A 17,138-nucleotide genomic window follows, 5' to 3' on the forward strand; every position below is an offset into this window, starting at 1 on the left:
ATGAAATTGTAATGTACATTTTACATGCAAACAATCAATTTTTGATGTTGAATAATTATATTAATGCAATATGCTTACTATAAATATTCTAAATTGAAATAGCTTGTTTAATTTCGGGTTACAGGCTATTCGTAGAAAAGCTGCTGAATTAAAGCTTTTTAAAATATTAAAACAAAAGTCGCCTAAAATTTATGGGAAAAGCAATATTTTACTTAGAAAAATATATAATTTACCGCTTCTTCCGGCCAACTGTATACACTTAGGCTTTGAATTTATTGTTGAAAGTTTAAATAATATTGAAGATAAGGAAGTATATGAAATTTTTAAGAAAATTGTTCAATATTACAAAAGGTTTTGGATCAATACAATAGATTCCACAATATTGAGCACCTTTGGTAGTGTAGATAGGACTAACAACTCGCAAGAAAGGTATCATCGAACCTTAAAAAGCACGTTTGGCGTTAAGCCATCGTTTCATAAATTCATTTGTAAGAAAGTGTTTTATATGAATATTTTGGCTATCAATTTGTTTTATAACAATATTAATTTTTTACAGATGGAATAAAAGACTTAATTATCGTTAATTATAGAACCCTCAGTCAATTAAATAATGGTTTAAAAGTGAAATATTCAAATAAAGGAAGGGTAGAGAGAGATTTTGATGCATGGGTAAACGATGAATGCCAAAAATTTAAATATATACAGTTTTTACCACTAACCATTAAAAAGCAAAAAATTTCAAATTTTCTGGATAACACTTTTCTCTTAGAAAAAATGAAAGTTAAATTTAGAAAATATTTACAGAATAAAGGTATAAAATTGTTAACAGTTCTTTTAAGAAGCATTTTCATAACATCTATAGCAAGAGCAGTTTTTTAAATCTTAGCTTATAAAATATTCATAAATTATCATATTAATTTAGATTTGCTAACTTTGGAGAAAATTTCTGCATGCCACATACTTGGGAAAGGTAAAAAAAAGGGAACAGTTATTTTACATTTAAAAAAATATAACAGATCATAATCTAATATAAATAAATATAAGTTATAGACTGTCGAATGTTAAAATTATATAAAATAAACCTTTAATTATGTGTATACTTAAGCTATATATTTCTTTTTATAAAAAATGTTCAAATACCTATATCATTTAATTAAAAAAAAGTTTATTTCCTTTTATATATCTTCATTTCCAAAAAAGTTTTTATATTAGCCTTTGTTCATACCATAACATTATAATTGTCACCGAAATAGATATTAATAGATTAGATATACAATATAAAAAAACTGTATTTTAACTACTATTATAATGTAAAGAAATATATATTAAGCTCGCAAAAAAGATTTTAAATTCATAGTATTAGTACATCATTATTATTTTTAAATTTTATACAAAAAATGTTAATTAACCTGGAATAAATATAAAATAGTAGATAATTATTGCCATCTTGCAGATCAATTTTGTTATTAATTTCACTGCCCATTTTTACCTTCAGTAGTCATCTTAAAAATAAAATAAAATATTTCACATCTCCTTTTCAAAAACGAATTAAGGCTAGAAAACCACACGTTCCTTCCTGAGCAGTATCTTCATATCCACAAAGTTCTAAAATCACCATCCGATTAATACCTTCAGCTGTGGTAAGAACAGAATAGAATAGTAAAGTATTCAATGTCTTTAAAGAACTTATATACTATAAATAAACAAAAAATTACCTAAAATTATTCCACTCATGTTGCATAGTGTTTTCAAATAATGCCCATCATTTCTCTCATGGCCACCAATTTTTAATATGTAAACTGCAAAATAATGTTGATCTTTCAATCACCATATCGGAAGAGTTTGATAAAATCCTTGTTTATTATTAACAATGTAGCTTTTCAAAAACCTGTAAAAATTATAATGAATGCAAAAAAGAATATTTACTGTTATAGAAGCTATTTGCCTCTTACAGAGTTTCAAAGCTATCATATTTATAATTGGTATATGAGAAAACCTACAATATGGAACATAAAAATAAAAATATAATAAAACATAATGATATTTGTAGACATGCAACTCAATTTAACTGAGGACTGTATAACATAACAGTTAAAACTACACAGTAAAAACTACTTACAATTTGGTAAGGAATACAATATTTAGTAAGCATATACGGATGAATGAAATGTGCCATTATTAAATTATATGTTACAAATTACTCAGTCGCTTTATTTCTTGTTGAAGAAGGGAGCTGGAAAAAATTCTGTGGGATTTCTGTTCTGCGTAATCCTAAGATCCATAAAGCACTGAATATTCCATCCAACTAATATTCTAAAGTATAAAATAAACACACACAAATTACTTCCTTAAGTACACAATGGTTTCATATATTTAAATATAATTATTCTGCATGCTGTTGGGGAATTAAGGCGGTATGGTGCAGGAGTGGTATGGTGTTGAACTGCCATGATATAGGAGTGTTATGGTTTAAAACTGCTATGGTGTATGAGTCTTAAAGTGTAGGGTAATAATGGTGAAGGGCTGTTATGGTGAAATAGTCTTATGGTATAGGGGAGTTATGTTGTTGGAACATCATGGGATTGAGACGATATGGTTTGTAAATGTTATGGTATTTGAACGTTAAGTTTTTTAGACTTTAACTGTTAAAGTAAAATGACACAGTACCTTGAATTCGTAGTAATTGGTATCATGACCAAATGAATGATTCTCTTGTTAACATCACTAATTCTAATTGCAGTTTCTCCAAAAAGTGGGCTCTTATGATACATAATCTGAAAAACTTTACCATGTATCATTGGCATTTTTAATCTGCAAATAAAAACATCAGTGACCTCTAATTTCTTTTATTTCCTGCAACAAACAGATTTCATCACAAAGTATTTATTTCTTGATAAATATAAACTGAATGCTTAAAATATTTTTAATTTACTCATCTGAAAATAAAACTTGGCTTTTAGCATTTGACAGACGATCTTTCTTTCACACTAATAGCTGTTAATCATTTTATAAATAACCATTTATGTATTAATTAGGTATTATAACCTCTGTACTTGCAGCTGTCAAATCAGTTTGTATAAAACATACACGTTTTACGTATGCGTGGTCGTAAACAACGCCATAAGCGAAAAGACTTCCTCTTCTTCTGCGCATGCTCAGTGTCTAATAGTCGACTCGTCTAAAGTTCCTTAAATTTACTATAGGAAAATATTATGGTACTTTACCATCTACCACTATTTGGCACTCATCTCATCATACAGCTCAGTTCAGTTTAGTCCAGTTTAGTCAGTGCCAGTCAGTCAGTATAGTTCTGACAAGTTCTGACTTCTGACCACTGTATATACATATGTATATATATACATTTGTTTTGTTAATTACAATGCTTTGATTTCATATAATTAATTGAAAATATGAAGAAAAATATACACGCTAAAAAGTTGACAGATAATAACACTATTAATCTAGATGATAGCGATGAAACTGTTGTTATCAGCGATGATTCCGAGGATAAAAATTCGGTTATTGAAATTGCAGAAAAGAAAAATGAAGATATTAATAGAAAGTCAAAAAAGAAAACAAATATGCATATGACAGTAGCTAGACAAAAAAGAACTCTTCATCATAATATCTTAGAGTCTTCTAAATATGATAAGCTTTCTAGAAAAAAGAGGAAAGTTATCCATGAAAAGGAAGATAATGAGTCAGGAGCCAAACAAACAATGGAAAAAATTAATGTGTGTAATGTGGAAAAAATGGAATTAAATAACATACCCATAATAGAATATAAAGACTGGACAGAAGTAGATTACATAAGTGAATCTTATAAAGTTGATAAAGTAATAGCTCAAAACATAATACAATTATTTGAAAATGAGAATACAGTTCCATTTATTGCACGTTACAGAAAACATATAACTGGTAATTTAACAGCAGAGCAATTATTTTCTATAAAGGTATCTTATGAGGAAGTTAAAGTTCTTAAAAAGAAAGCTATTAATTTGATTAAAACAATTGACAAGTTAGGAAAATGGACACCTGAAATTCACGCAACAATTTTATCTGTAAAGTCTATGGATGACTTGGAACATATTTCATCCTTTTACAGATGTGGGGGTAAAAGATCATTGGCAGAAAGAGCAAGAGAGCTAGGCTTGGAAGTAATAAGTAAACGTGTTTTGCAAGGCATAGATGTTCCCAATTTAAATACATTTATCAATACTGATAAAGAAGGTCTGAAAACTGAACAGCAAGTAAGAGATGGTGTCATACATATATTAGCAGATACCATTAGCAAGAATAAAAATTTATTTGATAAGCTTAAAGTATTACAAGAAACAATTAAGGATATAGAAATACGAACAAAAGTGAATAATGAATTTAAAGAATTAAAGAACAACAAGAATAAAGTTGAAAAGAAGTATGAAATGTATTATGACTTTAAAGTTTATGAAGCTCTGATTAAACCACATCAAATTTTGGCAATTAACAGAGCAGAATCCCTGAAAATTCTTAATGTAAAAATTAATATACCTGATAATTTTGAATTTTCATATAGAGAATCTTGTATGAAGGAGTATAAAAAAGTATCAAAAGTATCAAATTTCCATTTAAAATTGCTTAATGACAGTATTGATTATGCTTATAAAAAATTTGTAAAACCTCTTATTGTACGCCGTATTAGAAGTAAATTAAAAGAGAAAGCAGAGACTGCTTCAATTCAGGTTTTTGCAACTAATGTAAAACAATTATTGTTAATTTCTCCAGTTAGAGGAAAGGTTATCCTAGGGATAGATCCAGGATTTTACCATGGATGCAAGCTAGCAGTAATTTCTGAAACAGGAAATGTTTTAGAGACTGGAGTAATATATCCTCATCATAATCAAACCAGTACTCTAAAAGCAAGACAGACATTGATTAATTTAATAGAAAAATATAAATGTACATTAATAGCTCTGGGAAATGCAACTGCCTGTAGAGAAACTGAATTATTTCTTACAAATCTTATAGAATCAAAAGCATTCAACTCACTAGAAGTTATGTATACTATAGTGGATGAAGCAGGTTCATCAATTTATAGTTGTAGTTCAGAAGCTAAATCAGAGTATCCTAATCTTGATCCAACTGTAATTTCTGCAATTTCTATAGCAAAACGGGTCCAAGACCCTTTAGCAGAATTAGTCAAAGTAGAACCAAAACATTTAGGAGTTGGAATGTATCAGCATGATTTACCAGAGAAACAATTAATACTTACATTAAATGAAGTATGCCATCAGAATCATCTAATTTTTTTCATTTTATAATTTATAAATTATAACATAGTTTCACTTTTAATTGTAGGTGATATCAGAGGCTGTTAGCTTTGTAGGAGTTGATGTTAATACAGCATCTCAATGTTTATTAAAAAGAGTAGCAGGTTTGAGCATGATCAAAGCTACCAACATATTAGAGTGGAGAAATAAGAAGGGACCATTTATTAATAGAAAACAATTAATGGATGTAAAAGGAATTGGGGCAAAAACATTTGAGCAATGTGCAGGCTTTATAAGAATTTTACCAGAAACTTCACTTATCAAAAATTTAACAGTAAAAAATACAAAGTCCCCTAATCCATTAGACCAAACATGGATCCATCCAGAATCGTATAAAATTGCTACAAAATTCATTAAAGACAATCATTGTAACATAAACGAAATTGGTAGTGAAGATTTTATACAAAAATTTAAATCATACTCTTCCGATTCATTAATTGCCGTAGCGCAAAAATATAACACCGATATAACTACTATGGAAATAATTGTGAAGGGCTTAAGTATGAAAAAGGATGAGGATATCCGATTGAAATCAACATCTCCAATTTTTCAAAACAATACAAAAAGTATGAGTGATTTATACAGTGGACTTTCATTAACCGGGGTTGTGAGGAACATTACATCTTTTGGAGCATTTGTTGATGTTGGAGTAGGAAGAAGTGGTTTGGTTCCTATTCAATATATTCGTAAGTACGAATTATCGGTAGGACAACGCGTTCTTGTAAAAGTTTGTGTGCTAGATATATCGCGTAATAGATTTAGCCTCGAGATAGAGAATCTTTTGTAAGTAATGTAATATTTAAGAATATAATATAAATAAAAGAATGTTTCGCTATAGAAAAATAAGTTTTTCTATTTATAATTAACTAATTTTCTGATTATATATGCTTCCTTTGAAGCAGATTGTTTAAAAAAGAGAAATGATAATTTTATATAGAATTATTTTATTTACATTTACTATTACTATTTATGTAAATACAATATGAAACATTTATTACATTCGTTTTCTCTAGTCATTAAACATTCATGTAATGAATATAAAACAAAAATTTACATGATTCACAGTGTTTAAAACCAAAGTCAAAATTTACATGTACTGTAATTAATTTTATAAAAGGTAAATACTTTTTAAAATTCTTATTTATCGTATATTTTTCAAAATTAACATTTTTATTAACATCAAGACTTCTTAAAAAACTTTAATATCGTAAATTTGGTCACGTGAAAAATTAATGTCAGTCATGCAGTCAGATATAAAATTTCTATAAAATGAATAAATTATTTTATTTATCAAATCTAACAGTTATGTAATGCTTAAAATTAACACTTTATTTTTAAAGTGATACGCTAAAATTGAACATGTGCCTAATCTTCCCTTGCTATACACATATATATGCGTATATATAATGTTATAACAAAAATCTTTTATAAATGGTATGTTCTTAGTTAAAGGGGAAGCCACACTAAATTTTCGCCAAGTACCATCGAACGTTGGACATTGGACAATTAGATACGATATGTGCCACATATTTAAATGTGTGTAATAATAAATATCGTACACATTGTCATGTCCAGTCACCCAATATCAAACGTTTGACGATATTCAACAAATGATGTGGCTCCTCCTTAATGCGATTGATCAATTCTAGCTAACATTCCTGATCTCTCTAGAATATAGGTATACATCTTATGTATCCCCTTTATATATTTTAAGTAAAATAGAAGTAGATAGGAAAATTGAAAGTAAAAGTACAATGAGATGCATATTTTTATAAAAAAACATTCCTGTGATTAATATTCAATATTTATCATTTAATAGAATATATTCCCATAACTGTTATATTTACAAAAGGTCATGATTGATTTATACACAGCATATATAAAGTACAATCTATAGGTATAATAATTTCAGAATAATGAACTTCTAGAAGAAATTAGGAGAAATGTTGAATATGGACTTCTTATTCAAATATAAAATTAATTAATTTGTAAAACAATACTATAGACCATACTTAAAAGATATGAAAATAAATTGTTAAGATTTTTAACTCAGTTCAAATCCGGCACCTGCTTGTATCGCGTATAAAAGTTTTTCTCTTAAAGTTTTTTCATCTGGAAATTCGGGAAGCTTCAGAAGGTTCATACAAGTACTTGAAGTAGGTAAACGATCAACACTGCCGGCATGTTGAATACAGAAAGGTGGATCGAGCTCCTGAAACATTTAAACAATTTAGAGTAAAAACAGCTGACGCAATAATAAATAAACCCATAATGAAGTGTATAAAATAATTACCTTGAATCCAAGAAGTGGAGGTCGACTGCAGCTGGTAACAAATTTAAGCAGCTGACTCTTTTGAAGATTATTAAATTCATTAACGACTTTCCAGAAAGCAGTGATAGTAGGATGATCGGATGTATATCCTCCAGTGTAATTAGTATGAAGCATTAAATCATTTACGTCAACGGGTATCTGTGCGCCTGATATAAGGACTTGAAGTTCTTTGTTGTTAAACATCTGTAACCAATCCAAAGGAATTACACTGCCAATTCCTTGCTTAAATGCATAGCATTGAGATCGAATTTGTTTATTGAGTTTATAATCAGCCATTAGATGGATATATTCTATACGATTATGATTCGTAACAGGAATATTGGCTCCATTAGGTTTCAGTTCGTCGGTTCTTCTTTCACCGAGTTCATCGGAGAGTATAGTGAAATCCAAACCCAAATCGGTTACATCGCCTTTGTAGCTTTTCAAGTACAGAAGATTTCTGTACATAATAGGGTCTAAGGAAGCCAGGTGATGTACATCAACATCCGATTGTCTGCCTACAATTTTCGATAAAAAGAATTCTGCGAAAGGAAGTTCCACTAAAAGATTCTCGTACAAAGCTTTTCCAAGTATCCTCCCTATGAAATAGTAATGTTTAGGGAAATCGTCAACGAGCAATTGTACAGTTGGATTTGGGTACAGCATATTGTCCTTGGTAAGTCTGAAGAAACCTCTGTTGGGATCGAAGCTAGTTTTTAGTAATTCCGAAAGAAATTCTCTGAATAGTCCACCTCCGTCTACTCCAGCTTCCTCCAATCCAGCCACATTTACTAACTGAACTCTCATTTTCAATCTTAGTTCTGGTTCATTCTCGGGTGACAATTTCTCAAAAGCGTCTTCGTACAAATAATTTCTTCTTACGGAAATTTGTATTAAAGGACCTTGCATGAAATGAGTAAGTTCCCCTTGCTGCTCTGCTTTGTCCCAGTATATAAGAGATTGAAAAACGACTACACGTTCGTTGAACGGTACTACAAATGGAATTTCGCGAAGTAAAGTTAGAGTTCTAATTTCTTTGGCCGAAAGTGGTGGACCCTCTTCTAGATCTTCACGAGTAAATACACCGAGACCTTGAAATGGAATATATCCACCAAGCCTTCTTCTGCGAAAACTCAGATCTTGAGGTTTGCATATAGGTATCATTATGTTAGAAGTGATCCAATGACCATCTGGGCAAAATTGCTGTCTCAGGTCTCTCGTATGCAATTGTCTTAGTAATCCAACTGCGACTTTGAAGAGATGTGTCCATATTTGTGTATTTTGTTGCGTTTCCATAATGCTTGAAGGACCTAACACGGCACTTTTGTAATCATCGCGAACAGTTGGACGAGTATCTGGACATGCGAGCTCTACCAAGCCTAAGCACACCCCTTTTATATGAGCTGACAACAAAACTAGCTCTGATGTATTGAATGGCATTGCTTGTTGCTGGCATTGGTTATTGTCCGTTTCTCCAGATTGCATAAAAAATTCAGAATCATGCAAGGTGGCAATTAACAAGCTGAACAGCGAACAGAAAACAGCCAATAGCGGAACAATTTTCCTTGCATCTTCCGGTGATAGAGCGATTCCTCGTGTGATGATTTGCAGAAGAGGCGTGGTTCCACCGAAAAGCGACACTTGACAAACTGATAATAACGTTGTCCACAAGTTTTTCAAGAACGCCGGCTTGAAAGCTAACATATAAAGTAATTTATATTTGTGAACTGATAATTTATTTGTTATTAGTAGATGATGGCAAAGTTGGCACAGGGGTTGCAATATAGCAGAATCCTTGCATTTATCCACTCCCAAAAGGATTCCATTTACGCGTTGTTGCTCGTTGAGCATGTCTATGCATTGTTGAGAAATATCTGTTTCTTCTTGGTCCTCCATATTTACATTCGATTCATCGTCTGAATCATCATCTGACTGCTCTAAGATCTTTTCAGAAGCTGGGATGACAATAGTAGAGCTTAAAGCTGCAAGAACCTGTAGGTAACTCATCAATGTAGTTTTTGACATTGTCAGTGCTGTAAACAAAAATATCTGTAATGGGTATGTTATATATATATATATACATTGTCAGAAGCATTATTTTCCTTCAACTTACAGAATTGATCAGGCTCGAGCGACAATACGGAATACAGCAAATTAATTGTAGGTTCTGCTTCCAGTTTACTAATACAGTCAATTAATTTTAAGTAAGGAAATTCTTTAAAACTTGCTAATGCTGGTATAATGAACATTTTGATGGAATCCGATAATTTTGGGGAAAGTATACTCCTGCAAAGTTCGTTCAGTACCAATATCGCAAAGTCATCTTTCTTTTTAGCATAATAGACTATCTCTAATGGCCTTTTTATCATATCCAAAAGGTACTTTGAAATGGGTGTAGGTGCAACTGAAGAAGACTCCAACATTGGTGGAACTTTTTCATCAACTAGCTTTCTCAACTGATCAAAATACTTATATTTCATTAAATATACAAATATATTTTCTAGGTACAAGTAACTATTTTCTCTAAGTATTTTATCAGTTTTCTCACGACCTGTAAATACTTCCAAAGCTCTTAAAGGTATGGCCAAAGAATATGCATTATCAATTGATATATCAGTACCATATTCTATACACATTCTAAGAATCCACCTATAAAATATAACTTGAAAAATATTTCATAGTTTTATGAATTTTATAAAATAATTACCTTATTCTCCATAACCATTCTGGAAACTGCACAGATCTTAACTTTATTTCTTGCTGGTGTTTTAACAAATGTTGAAGCATCCAAACTAGTCTACTAGCATCCACTGTATGATCGTAAAAGAACAACAATTTCCTGAGTAAACTTTTGATCTCATCTGGACTTAATGTTTTTCTTCCAAAGGTATTCAGTGCCTCGTCATATTCAAATCTTTTACAGGCCTTAGTTCTTTTCCTAACAACATAACTGCGTATATGTGCCTGGACTTTTAAAGCTGCATTTTGCTTTTTACGTTGCTGCTCCCTTTTTAATCTTTCCAATTGAGCATGCTGTAAGAGGACTGCTTTTTCATCCCTTTTACTGGCACCAGCTAAATTTTGCTGTGGTTTTCGTCTATAGTCTCCCTCAAAACTATACATGATGTTGTCTATCTAATGAAATAACATTTTCAATTTTCAGACCTGTAAGAGTTAATCACTATAAACATTGCAGAAACAAAATCATAATAAAATTGATTATTCAATTACCATTCAAAATAAATGAGAAAATGAAATTTTTTAAATAATTCTTACGAATTGTGATAAATTAATAAGTTAAAATGACATATTTCAATATAGTCTGCACTGTCCTACTTTTCCAATAATCGCTTAAAAATTTGAAGTTTCCCGTAGAATATCGGTCAAAAATAAGAGGTGTATACAAATTATATTGAAATAAAAACTATATAATGTCACAATATATTCGTAGAGTTAAACTTTTTTTAATTCACATTGCAAGGTTATGATATCAAGGATAAATGTTCGTCAAGCTCAAATCCTATTAAATGATTGAAGCTTAACTTAAAATTAAAGCTTCAAGAGATACTGCTGTTTATTATTATCCAATCTAATAAGTTTTCGATCCACTCTAATCAGATTTTACTGTCGGCAATTGGTTAATTAATTATCTGGTATATATAATATATACACATATGCATACACAATACACATACTCAGTTTAAATTATATATGTGGTGTAAGGTGTAACTATACGAATATAACGATGTATATCATGTACACATATAGACTAATTAACGTGCACCGTGCTAGCAGCCTGCCTGATGACTACTGATGAGTGCTAAGCTATGACTTCTCTGACTTCTACCAGTTCTAGTAACTGATGACTGATGAGTGTGTAGTATCGTGGTATACTGGTTTAGTCATCAAATTCGCAGCTCACACAGCTAAGACTACGTTCAGAGTCACTCTACTCTATTTCGACATTTCGACAGTCATGTTAACTCTCTTAAGAGGAAGCGCGTGAAAGCGTAATATATACATAGTATACACACATTATCACAAGGAAAATTTATCGAGAAGGCGGAAATAAGTGAATGAGTTGAATTTTATGTAGAAAGGACTAATAATTTGTAAATATTGAAAACCAATATCTATTTACATACGTGAGGTTATTATAATTTTTTAATAAATAGTTGTAAACAAAGGATTTTATTTTTTTCATGCTATTTTATCATGTAACACTTAATGAATTTTTTTCACAAGAACAGATAAAACAGGAAGCATAACAAGTAAAATTGTAATTATTCAAAGAGTTTACTCAATCTTAATATATAATAAAGTAGAAATACATATATTTATTAAACAATCATTTCAAGCTCTCTAGCATAATCTATTGCAAGTCTTGCAAGCTCTGCACTTGGTATTGGCTCTTCAGATTTCTTCTCATGTTGAGTGCTAAAGTAAAAGTATCCATCTTTAGCTAAGGTCCAATTTTTTTTAGTTGCAAAAAGCTTCATATCTTTCTCTGTGTTCAAATTGAGCATACGAAGAGCATCTTGTATAGAAATTTTGTCATAAGCACTTTCCATACAAGCACCAATTTCATCTCTAACAGTATTCAATAAGATATCAATGAAAAAGTTGTAAGATGCTGCTGGCACATTGCCTTTTGCTAAAAATATCTTGTTGTACGAGCCTTCCATTAAATATTGCTCTAAACTTAAAGGATGTCGAATGTAGACATTTGATTGTATTTGATCTGAGGGTAAGAGTTCCAATTCTGTATGAAACTCTGCTACCCTATTTTGAGATAATAGAAAGAGTAAATTCAATCCCAAAAGCTGATATTTAAATGCAGACTCTGGGAGATCTGATTTGTAGTCAAAATAATAACACTTCAATTGTGCCATATATCTTTCAAAAGATGGTATATCTTCTGTCGCTATACTATATTGTGCTCCAATTTCCAGTATATCCCCTGCAAAAAATCATAAATATATAAATCTAACTAAAATAAATTAAAACTTAAAATAATTCATACATACGAGCTATTAGAAGCTCCATTGTAGTTGCTACGCTGTTGGATGTTGGAAGGAACATTAGTTGAGTTAAGCCAACCTATTAAGAGAAAATCAAAATTCAGATCTTTTACAAAAAGTAAACCACATAGTAATAAGTTCTTTTATGAAATTAATATATCTACATTAAAATAAACAAATAATTTTCAGATGACAAGCCCAACAATACATTAGGCTTATAACAATTGCTCCATAAATGTAAGATAGTTATTGTATGATTTTTAATAATACCTTTAATGTATTAAGTAGTTCGCCGCATTTCTTTAAATTTGGCGGAGTCTTTGTCCACTCTTGTTTTAAATTTTGATATAATGATACGACATCCTTGAGCGCCGCCATATTTTATTTAAACCAATTCTCCAGTCATTTCTGAGAATGTGTAGACTATAGAAGAGGGTCCATTTCGATTCGATTCTGAATTCGAAATCCGAATTAAACACATGCGCGAGCGCGATGTGCGGTGAGCGCCTAAAGTAACTTAACTATCTTGTCTATGCTTATGAACTGAATACCGACCGACCGCATAACTGGAAGGTTGATTACTGACATTTTAAGAAAAACAAATTATACTGTCAAAAATGATTAAATTAAAAAACTTATGTTATAAAGAAGGCTGCCTTAGATGCCTTGCCAATAGCAGCATTTAGTTGCGCTATTTGCCACTAGCCAAAATAATACATTTTTGAAGGGAATAATTTTATTAATTTTAGAAATTTTTATATTCTTTAACAGTTGTACAATGATGTTTAACAATATTGACAATTATATATACATTTATACACATTTTTTAAATCAAATCGTACGAATAGTTAAAATATATCAATCTAAATAAATAAAACTGTTTCACTCTTTTTATTGAGTTTTAACAAATTTTAAATCCTTTAGTTTCGTTTTAAGAAAATCAGATTGCACTATATTAGGATTTGTAGGAACTTTTTCTGTAAAGTCTTGCTCAGATAGATAAATGTTGGTTTTTATGATTGTACGTTCAGATGTATATCTTTTATCAGATGATTGTGGATTTATACTTTCAGGTTCCTGTCCAGATAACTTTTCTGTTTGAGAACAAATTGCACCATTATTGCCGTTTATAGATTTATCCTTAAAATTATTATAAGTCTTTAAATTCTTTTTAATATTATGTAAATCCCGTTTTTCTCTATCGTGACTTTGTAAAATATCTCTATGTACTACTTTTGGAAATGTTTCTTCTCTCTTCTTTGCAGAATTTTCTGCATTTTTTTCTAGTACAGTCTGATTTCCTAACTTTAAGGCAATTGGTACGGAATATTGATTCAGCATAACTGAAGGTTTAGTTAAATTATTATTATCTTTGGATAGGTCCCTAACAATTTCACTTTTAGTTTTAAAATTTTTTCTCGTTTGGTCTAATTCATCTTTTTCAGTAATGTTATTAAACTTTGTTTTACTTAATGCACTTAAAATGGGCCCTTTCAAACTATTAGATGAATTTTCTAATGGTGTTTCAAAATTCTTTAAAGATATATTTATTTTTTCATTTGGTTTTATTTCTTCAACATTAGGAAAACTTTTAATTTCTTGATTTTTACTTTCTATACCATTTACATTGATTTTTGTAAAGTTATTTAAATCATAATTATCTATTCTATATATATTTCCATATTCTTTAGTGTTCAGTACAGCATTGTTGCTATTCTTAATTTTAACTGATTCTTTAGCTTCTTGAGTCTTTTCATTTATGTTTGCTGCTTTTTTTATTTCCATTTTTGCTGAATTTTTAAGAATATTTTTTTCAAGTGCTATTGGATTTTGTACATCTGGTTTATTAACTTCCAAATTTTTAGATTTTTTCTGTTTCTCTTCCTCAAGCTTCTGCTTTTGCTCTTTGATATCTTTTAGTATTTCCTTTTGCTCTTCTATCATTTGCTTTTGCTCCAATTTATGCTTTTCCAAGGTTCTTCGAAGTTCTTCGTGTCTTTGGGCCACTAATAAACTAGCTATTCCTCCATCAGCTGCTAATTCTGATTCTTCTTTTTGTATTGCATCCAAATTAATTAAATTATCACCTATTTGGAAATCCTCAGCTCTTTCTTTTCGTTCAATTAGCTTAATCTTTTCTTCAGCATTTAAAGTTACTGTTTCCATAGGTTTTTCCACATCCATCATTCTTTCAATAACTCTATCCTTCACTAACTCAGCATCAATAGTTTTAATTTTTTCTATAACCTTCATTGTTTTTGGAGTTAACGTAACAGGGATATTATGTAAAGAATTTTCTGATATAATTTCACGTGTTTCAGTATTTGCTACACGTTCTACTGGAGCTGGTGGCTCCTGACGAATATCTTTCCCATCCTCTTTATTTATAGATAAACTTTTCTGTTCTTTAACATCTGCTATTATTGGGTCAACAGGAATTTTAGGGATTGCACCAACTTCATTTTTCACAACATCAAATGGTAAATGATTGACCTGATGTAAAGGTTTATTAGTTGCTGCAGTATTAACATTAGAAAATTCTTCCAGTGCATATAAGTTAGCATATGTACCTAGCACCATTATCCACACACCAAAAAACAAAATTGCCTATAAAAGAATTATAGTTTTAGAAATATGTTATAAGTTTTATAAAATTTTTAAGTAAAATTTATCCCACCTGAGCAACTAGTCTTTCATTAGTGTTTTTACTACTTATAGAAATAAAGAAAGCTGCTGGAAATATTAAGCATATTGTAACTCCAATTGTAGAGCCCAGTATTCCCAGAACAAATTCAATATTTGGTACTATTATCCCTATTGTTAAAGAAATGCTAACAATCATAATTGTTAGACATCTAAATCTTTTTTCTGACATATAAGTTATAGCTGGCTCATGTGCATACATCTGAAATTGATATAATCATAAATGTTACAAAACATTAAACTTTAATACTTTTTATACTTACCCTTCTAAACAGGAGCGAATTCAAACTGCTACGGCAAGGAAAAATAATAAGTGGAAAACTAAATGCCACTGAAAGCACAAAGCCTATTTTGATAATTTCAGAAGACATGCTTTCTTCAAAAGTGATTAGAATATTTCCTACAAAGTTTAAAAGAGAATTAAGGCAATTGCTATATTTTAAAAAATCGTATATTTAAGAAAAATATATTACCAGTAAATGGAACAGTACAAAATGCGATATAGCCAAAGAAACCAACACACAGGTATACTACAGTACACATATTGACTGCTCCTCTAACGATTTCATTCATCCGTTCCAAAGACACATTAGGAATAGCTTCATAGATTTCAAATAATTGAGTTTGACAAAAAAGAGCCATAGAAAAGATAGGTAAGCATTGAAGTATACCAGCAGGTCTCCAATAATAAACATGTTCTTGCCAATCTCCTTTAAAAATATGTTGAGTAGAATCAATAAATATCTGTTATAAAGAGAGTAATACTAGGTTATACATTCCTTTTTATACTTTACAAAATAAAAAATACTCTCTTACTTTTAAAACTAAACACAAGTAAAATCCTATGGTAGCAGTACAGACAACAGAGAGACTATCAATATTCCGAAGTAAACCTAAAGGTAAAACTATAAATATTCCTGTAGTTATTAATAGACTAGTCCGAATATCTTCAGGAGTCTTGTTTATCATCTTTCCAATTATCTGTGGTCCCAAGTCACCAACCACAACAAAAAATGCAATGCATGTTCCCAGAAGAAACCCAATCATGAATAGCTCAACTGCAAATTTTCCCATATGTCCAAAAGCATGGAATGCTAGTGTTTCAAAATTTCGCCTTCTTGACATTACAGCTGATTTTATAAGAAAATGACAAGCAAGTCTTGATAAAATACCACTTAATAATAACACCAATGTAGCTAAAACAATTCCACATTGCTTATAACAAAAGGGCATTGCAAGTACACTAACACCTATTATACTATTTGCAAGTGTCATCACTGGTGTTAAATTAGTTAACATTGCGTTTATGATTTTGTATACTGTATATGTATTAACAAAAGTATTAGTTATTAAAAGTTAAAGGAAATATTTTCTTCTCCTTGCTTTACGCTGACCACTTCTATTGTGTGAACAATCATTAATAAAACTAAGCTTCTTGATTGAAATCTTCTGAAACATTGGCTCTGTTTCTTCAGAGGGTTTAAAATTTAATAATTAATATTTCAAAGAGAAAAAACTTTTTTAATTTAAGGTTAGGATGGGCCTGATTTGAATTGAATAACAAAGCCTGGTCCAGCCTGGTCCATGGATTATGAACACTGAACGAAGCGATTAGCGAATGAGCAGTGAGCACTGAGCAGAGCAGCCTGGCCAACTGTGGCCAACTGCCGCGACTGGCCGCGACTGTCAAAAGCGGAGCGGGCTGGTGGCGACTGGCGACTCGGCTATGCTTTGCCATGCTGTTTGCAGGCTGGGGTTATCATGCAGTTTATCACCCTACCGCGAAGTATGTAA

The 17,138-nt window shown here is 30.6% G+C and overlaps 4 protein-coding genes across 6 annotated transcripts; 1 reads left to right on the forward strand and 3 right to left on the reverse strand.

The window, feature by feature from the left end:
* Positions 1-3,269: 3,269 nt before the first annotated feature.
* On the forward strand, positions 3,270-6,274 carry LOC136784370 (S1 RNA-binding domain-containing protein 1). The gene is made up of 2 exons (XM_066744978.1): positions 3,270-5,261; positions 5,338-6,274. Exons 1-2 carry the CDS (start codon positions 3,411-3,413, stop codon positions 6,094-6,096), a joined length of 2,610 nt encoding a protein of 869 aa, XP_066601075.1. The 5' UTR covers positions 3,270-3,410; the 3' UTR covers positions 6,097-6,274.
* A 164-nt stretch (positions 6,275-6,438) lies between these two features.
* LOC136784443 (ubiquitin-protein ligase E3C) lies at positions 6,439-11,650 on the reverse strand. Of its 3 annotated transcripts, none has more exons than XM_066745090.1 (5): positions 11,381-11,650; positions 10,328-10,785; positions 9,734-10,269; positions 7,603-9,653; positions 6,439-7,521 (listed from the first exon to the last, which is right to left on the reverse strand). In XM_066745090.1, the coding sequence occupies exons 2-5, from the start codon at positions 10,741-10,743 to the stop codon at positions 7,354-7,356; spliced, it is 3,171 nt and encodes a 1,056-aa protein (XP_066601187.1). In that variant the 5' UTR covers positions 10,744-10,785; positions 11,381-11,650; the 3' UTR covers positions 6,439-7,353. The 3 variants fall into 3 exon arrangements, with proteins under 3 accessions (XP_066601187.1, XP_066601186.1, XP_066601185.1); XM_066745089.1 differs by having other exon boundaries at positions 11,316-11,650; XM_066745088.1 differs by having other exon boundaries at positions 10,852-11,650.
* A 235-nt stretch (positions 11,651-11,885) lies between these two features.
* Rpn12 (regulatory particle non-ATPase 12) lies at positions 11,886-13,068 on the reverse strand. Its single transcript, XM_066745095.1, has 3 exons — positions 12,912-13,068; positions 12,648-12,720; positions 11,886-12,580 (listed from the first exon to the last, which is right to left on the reverse strand). Exons 1-3 carry the CDS (start codon positions 13,017-13,019, stop codon positions 11,961-11,963), a joined length of 801 nt encoding a protein of 266 aa, XP_066601192.1. The 5' UTR covers positions 13,020-13,068; the 3' UTR covers positions 11,886-11,960.
* Positions 13,069-13,175: 107 nt separating this feature from the next.
* LOC136784444 (putative sodium-coupled neutral amino acid transporter 10) lies at positions 13,176-17,054 on the reverse strand. The gene is made up of 5 exons (XM_066745092.1): positions 16,161-17,054; positions 15,818-16,088; positions 15,608-15,744; positions 15,319-15,546; positions 13,176-15,248 (listed from the first exon to the last, which is right to left on the reverse strand). Exons 1-5 carry the CDS (start codon positions 16,641-16,643, stop codon positions 13,533-13,535), a joined length of 2,835 nt encoding a protein of 944 aa, XP_066601189.1. The 5' UTR covers positions 16,644-17,054; the 3' UTR covers positions 13,176-13,532.
* Between the last annotated feature and the right edge of the window lie 84 nt (positions 17,055-17,138).

The sequence above is a fragment of the Prorops nasuta genome, unplaced genomic scaffold (genome assembly GCF_024137725.1).
Source record: "Prorops nasuta isolate Cenicafe-Biocafe unplaced genomic scaffold, Cenicafe_Pnas_1.2 PNAS00053, whole genome shotgun sequence".
NCBI lineage: Eukaryota > Metazoa > Arthropoda > Insecta > Hymenoptera > Bethylidae > Prorops > Prorops nasuta.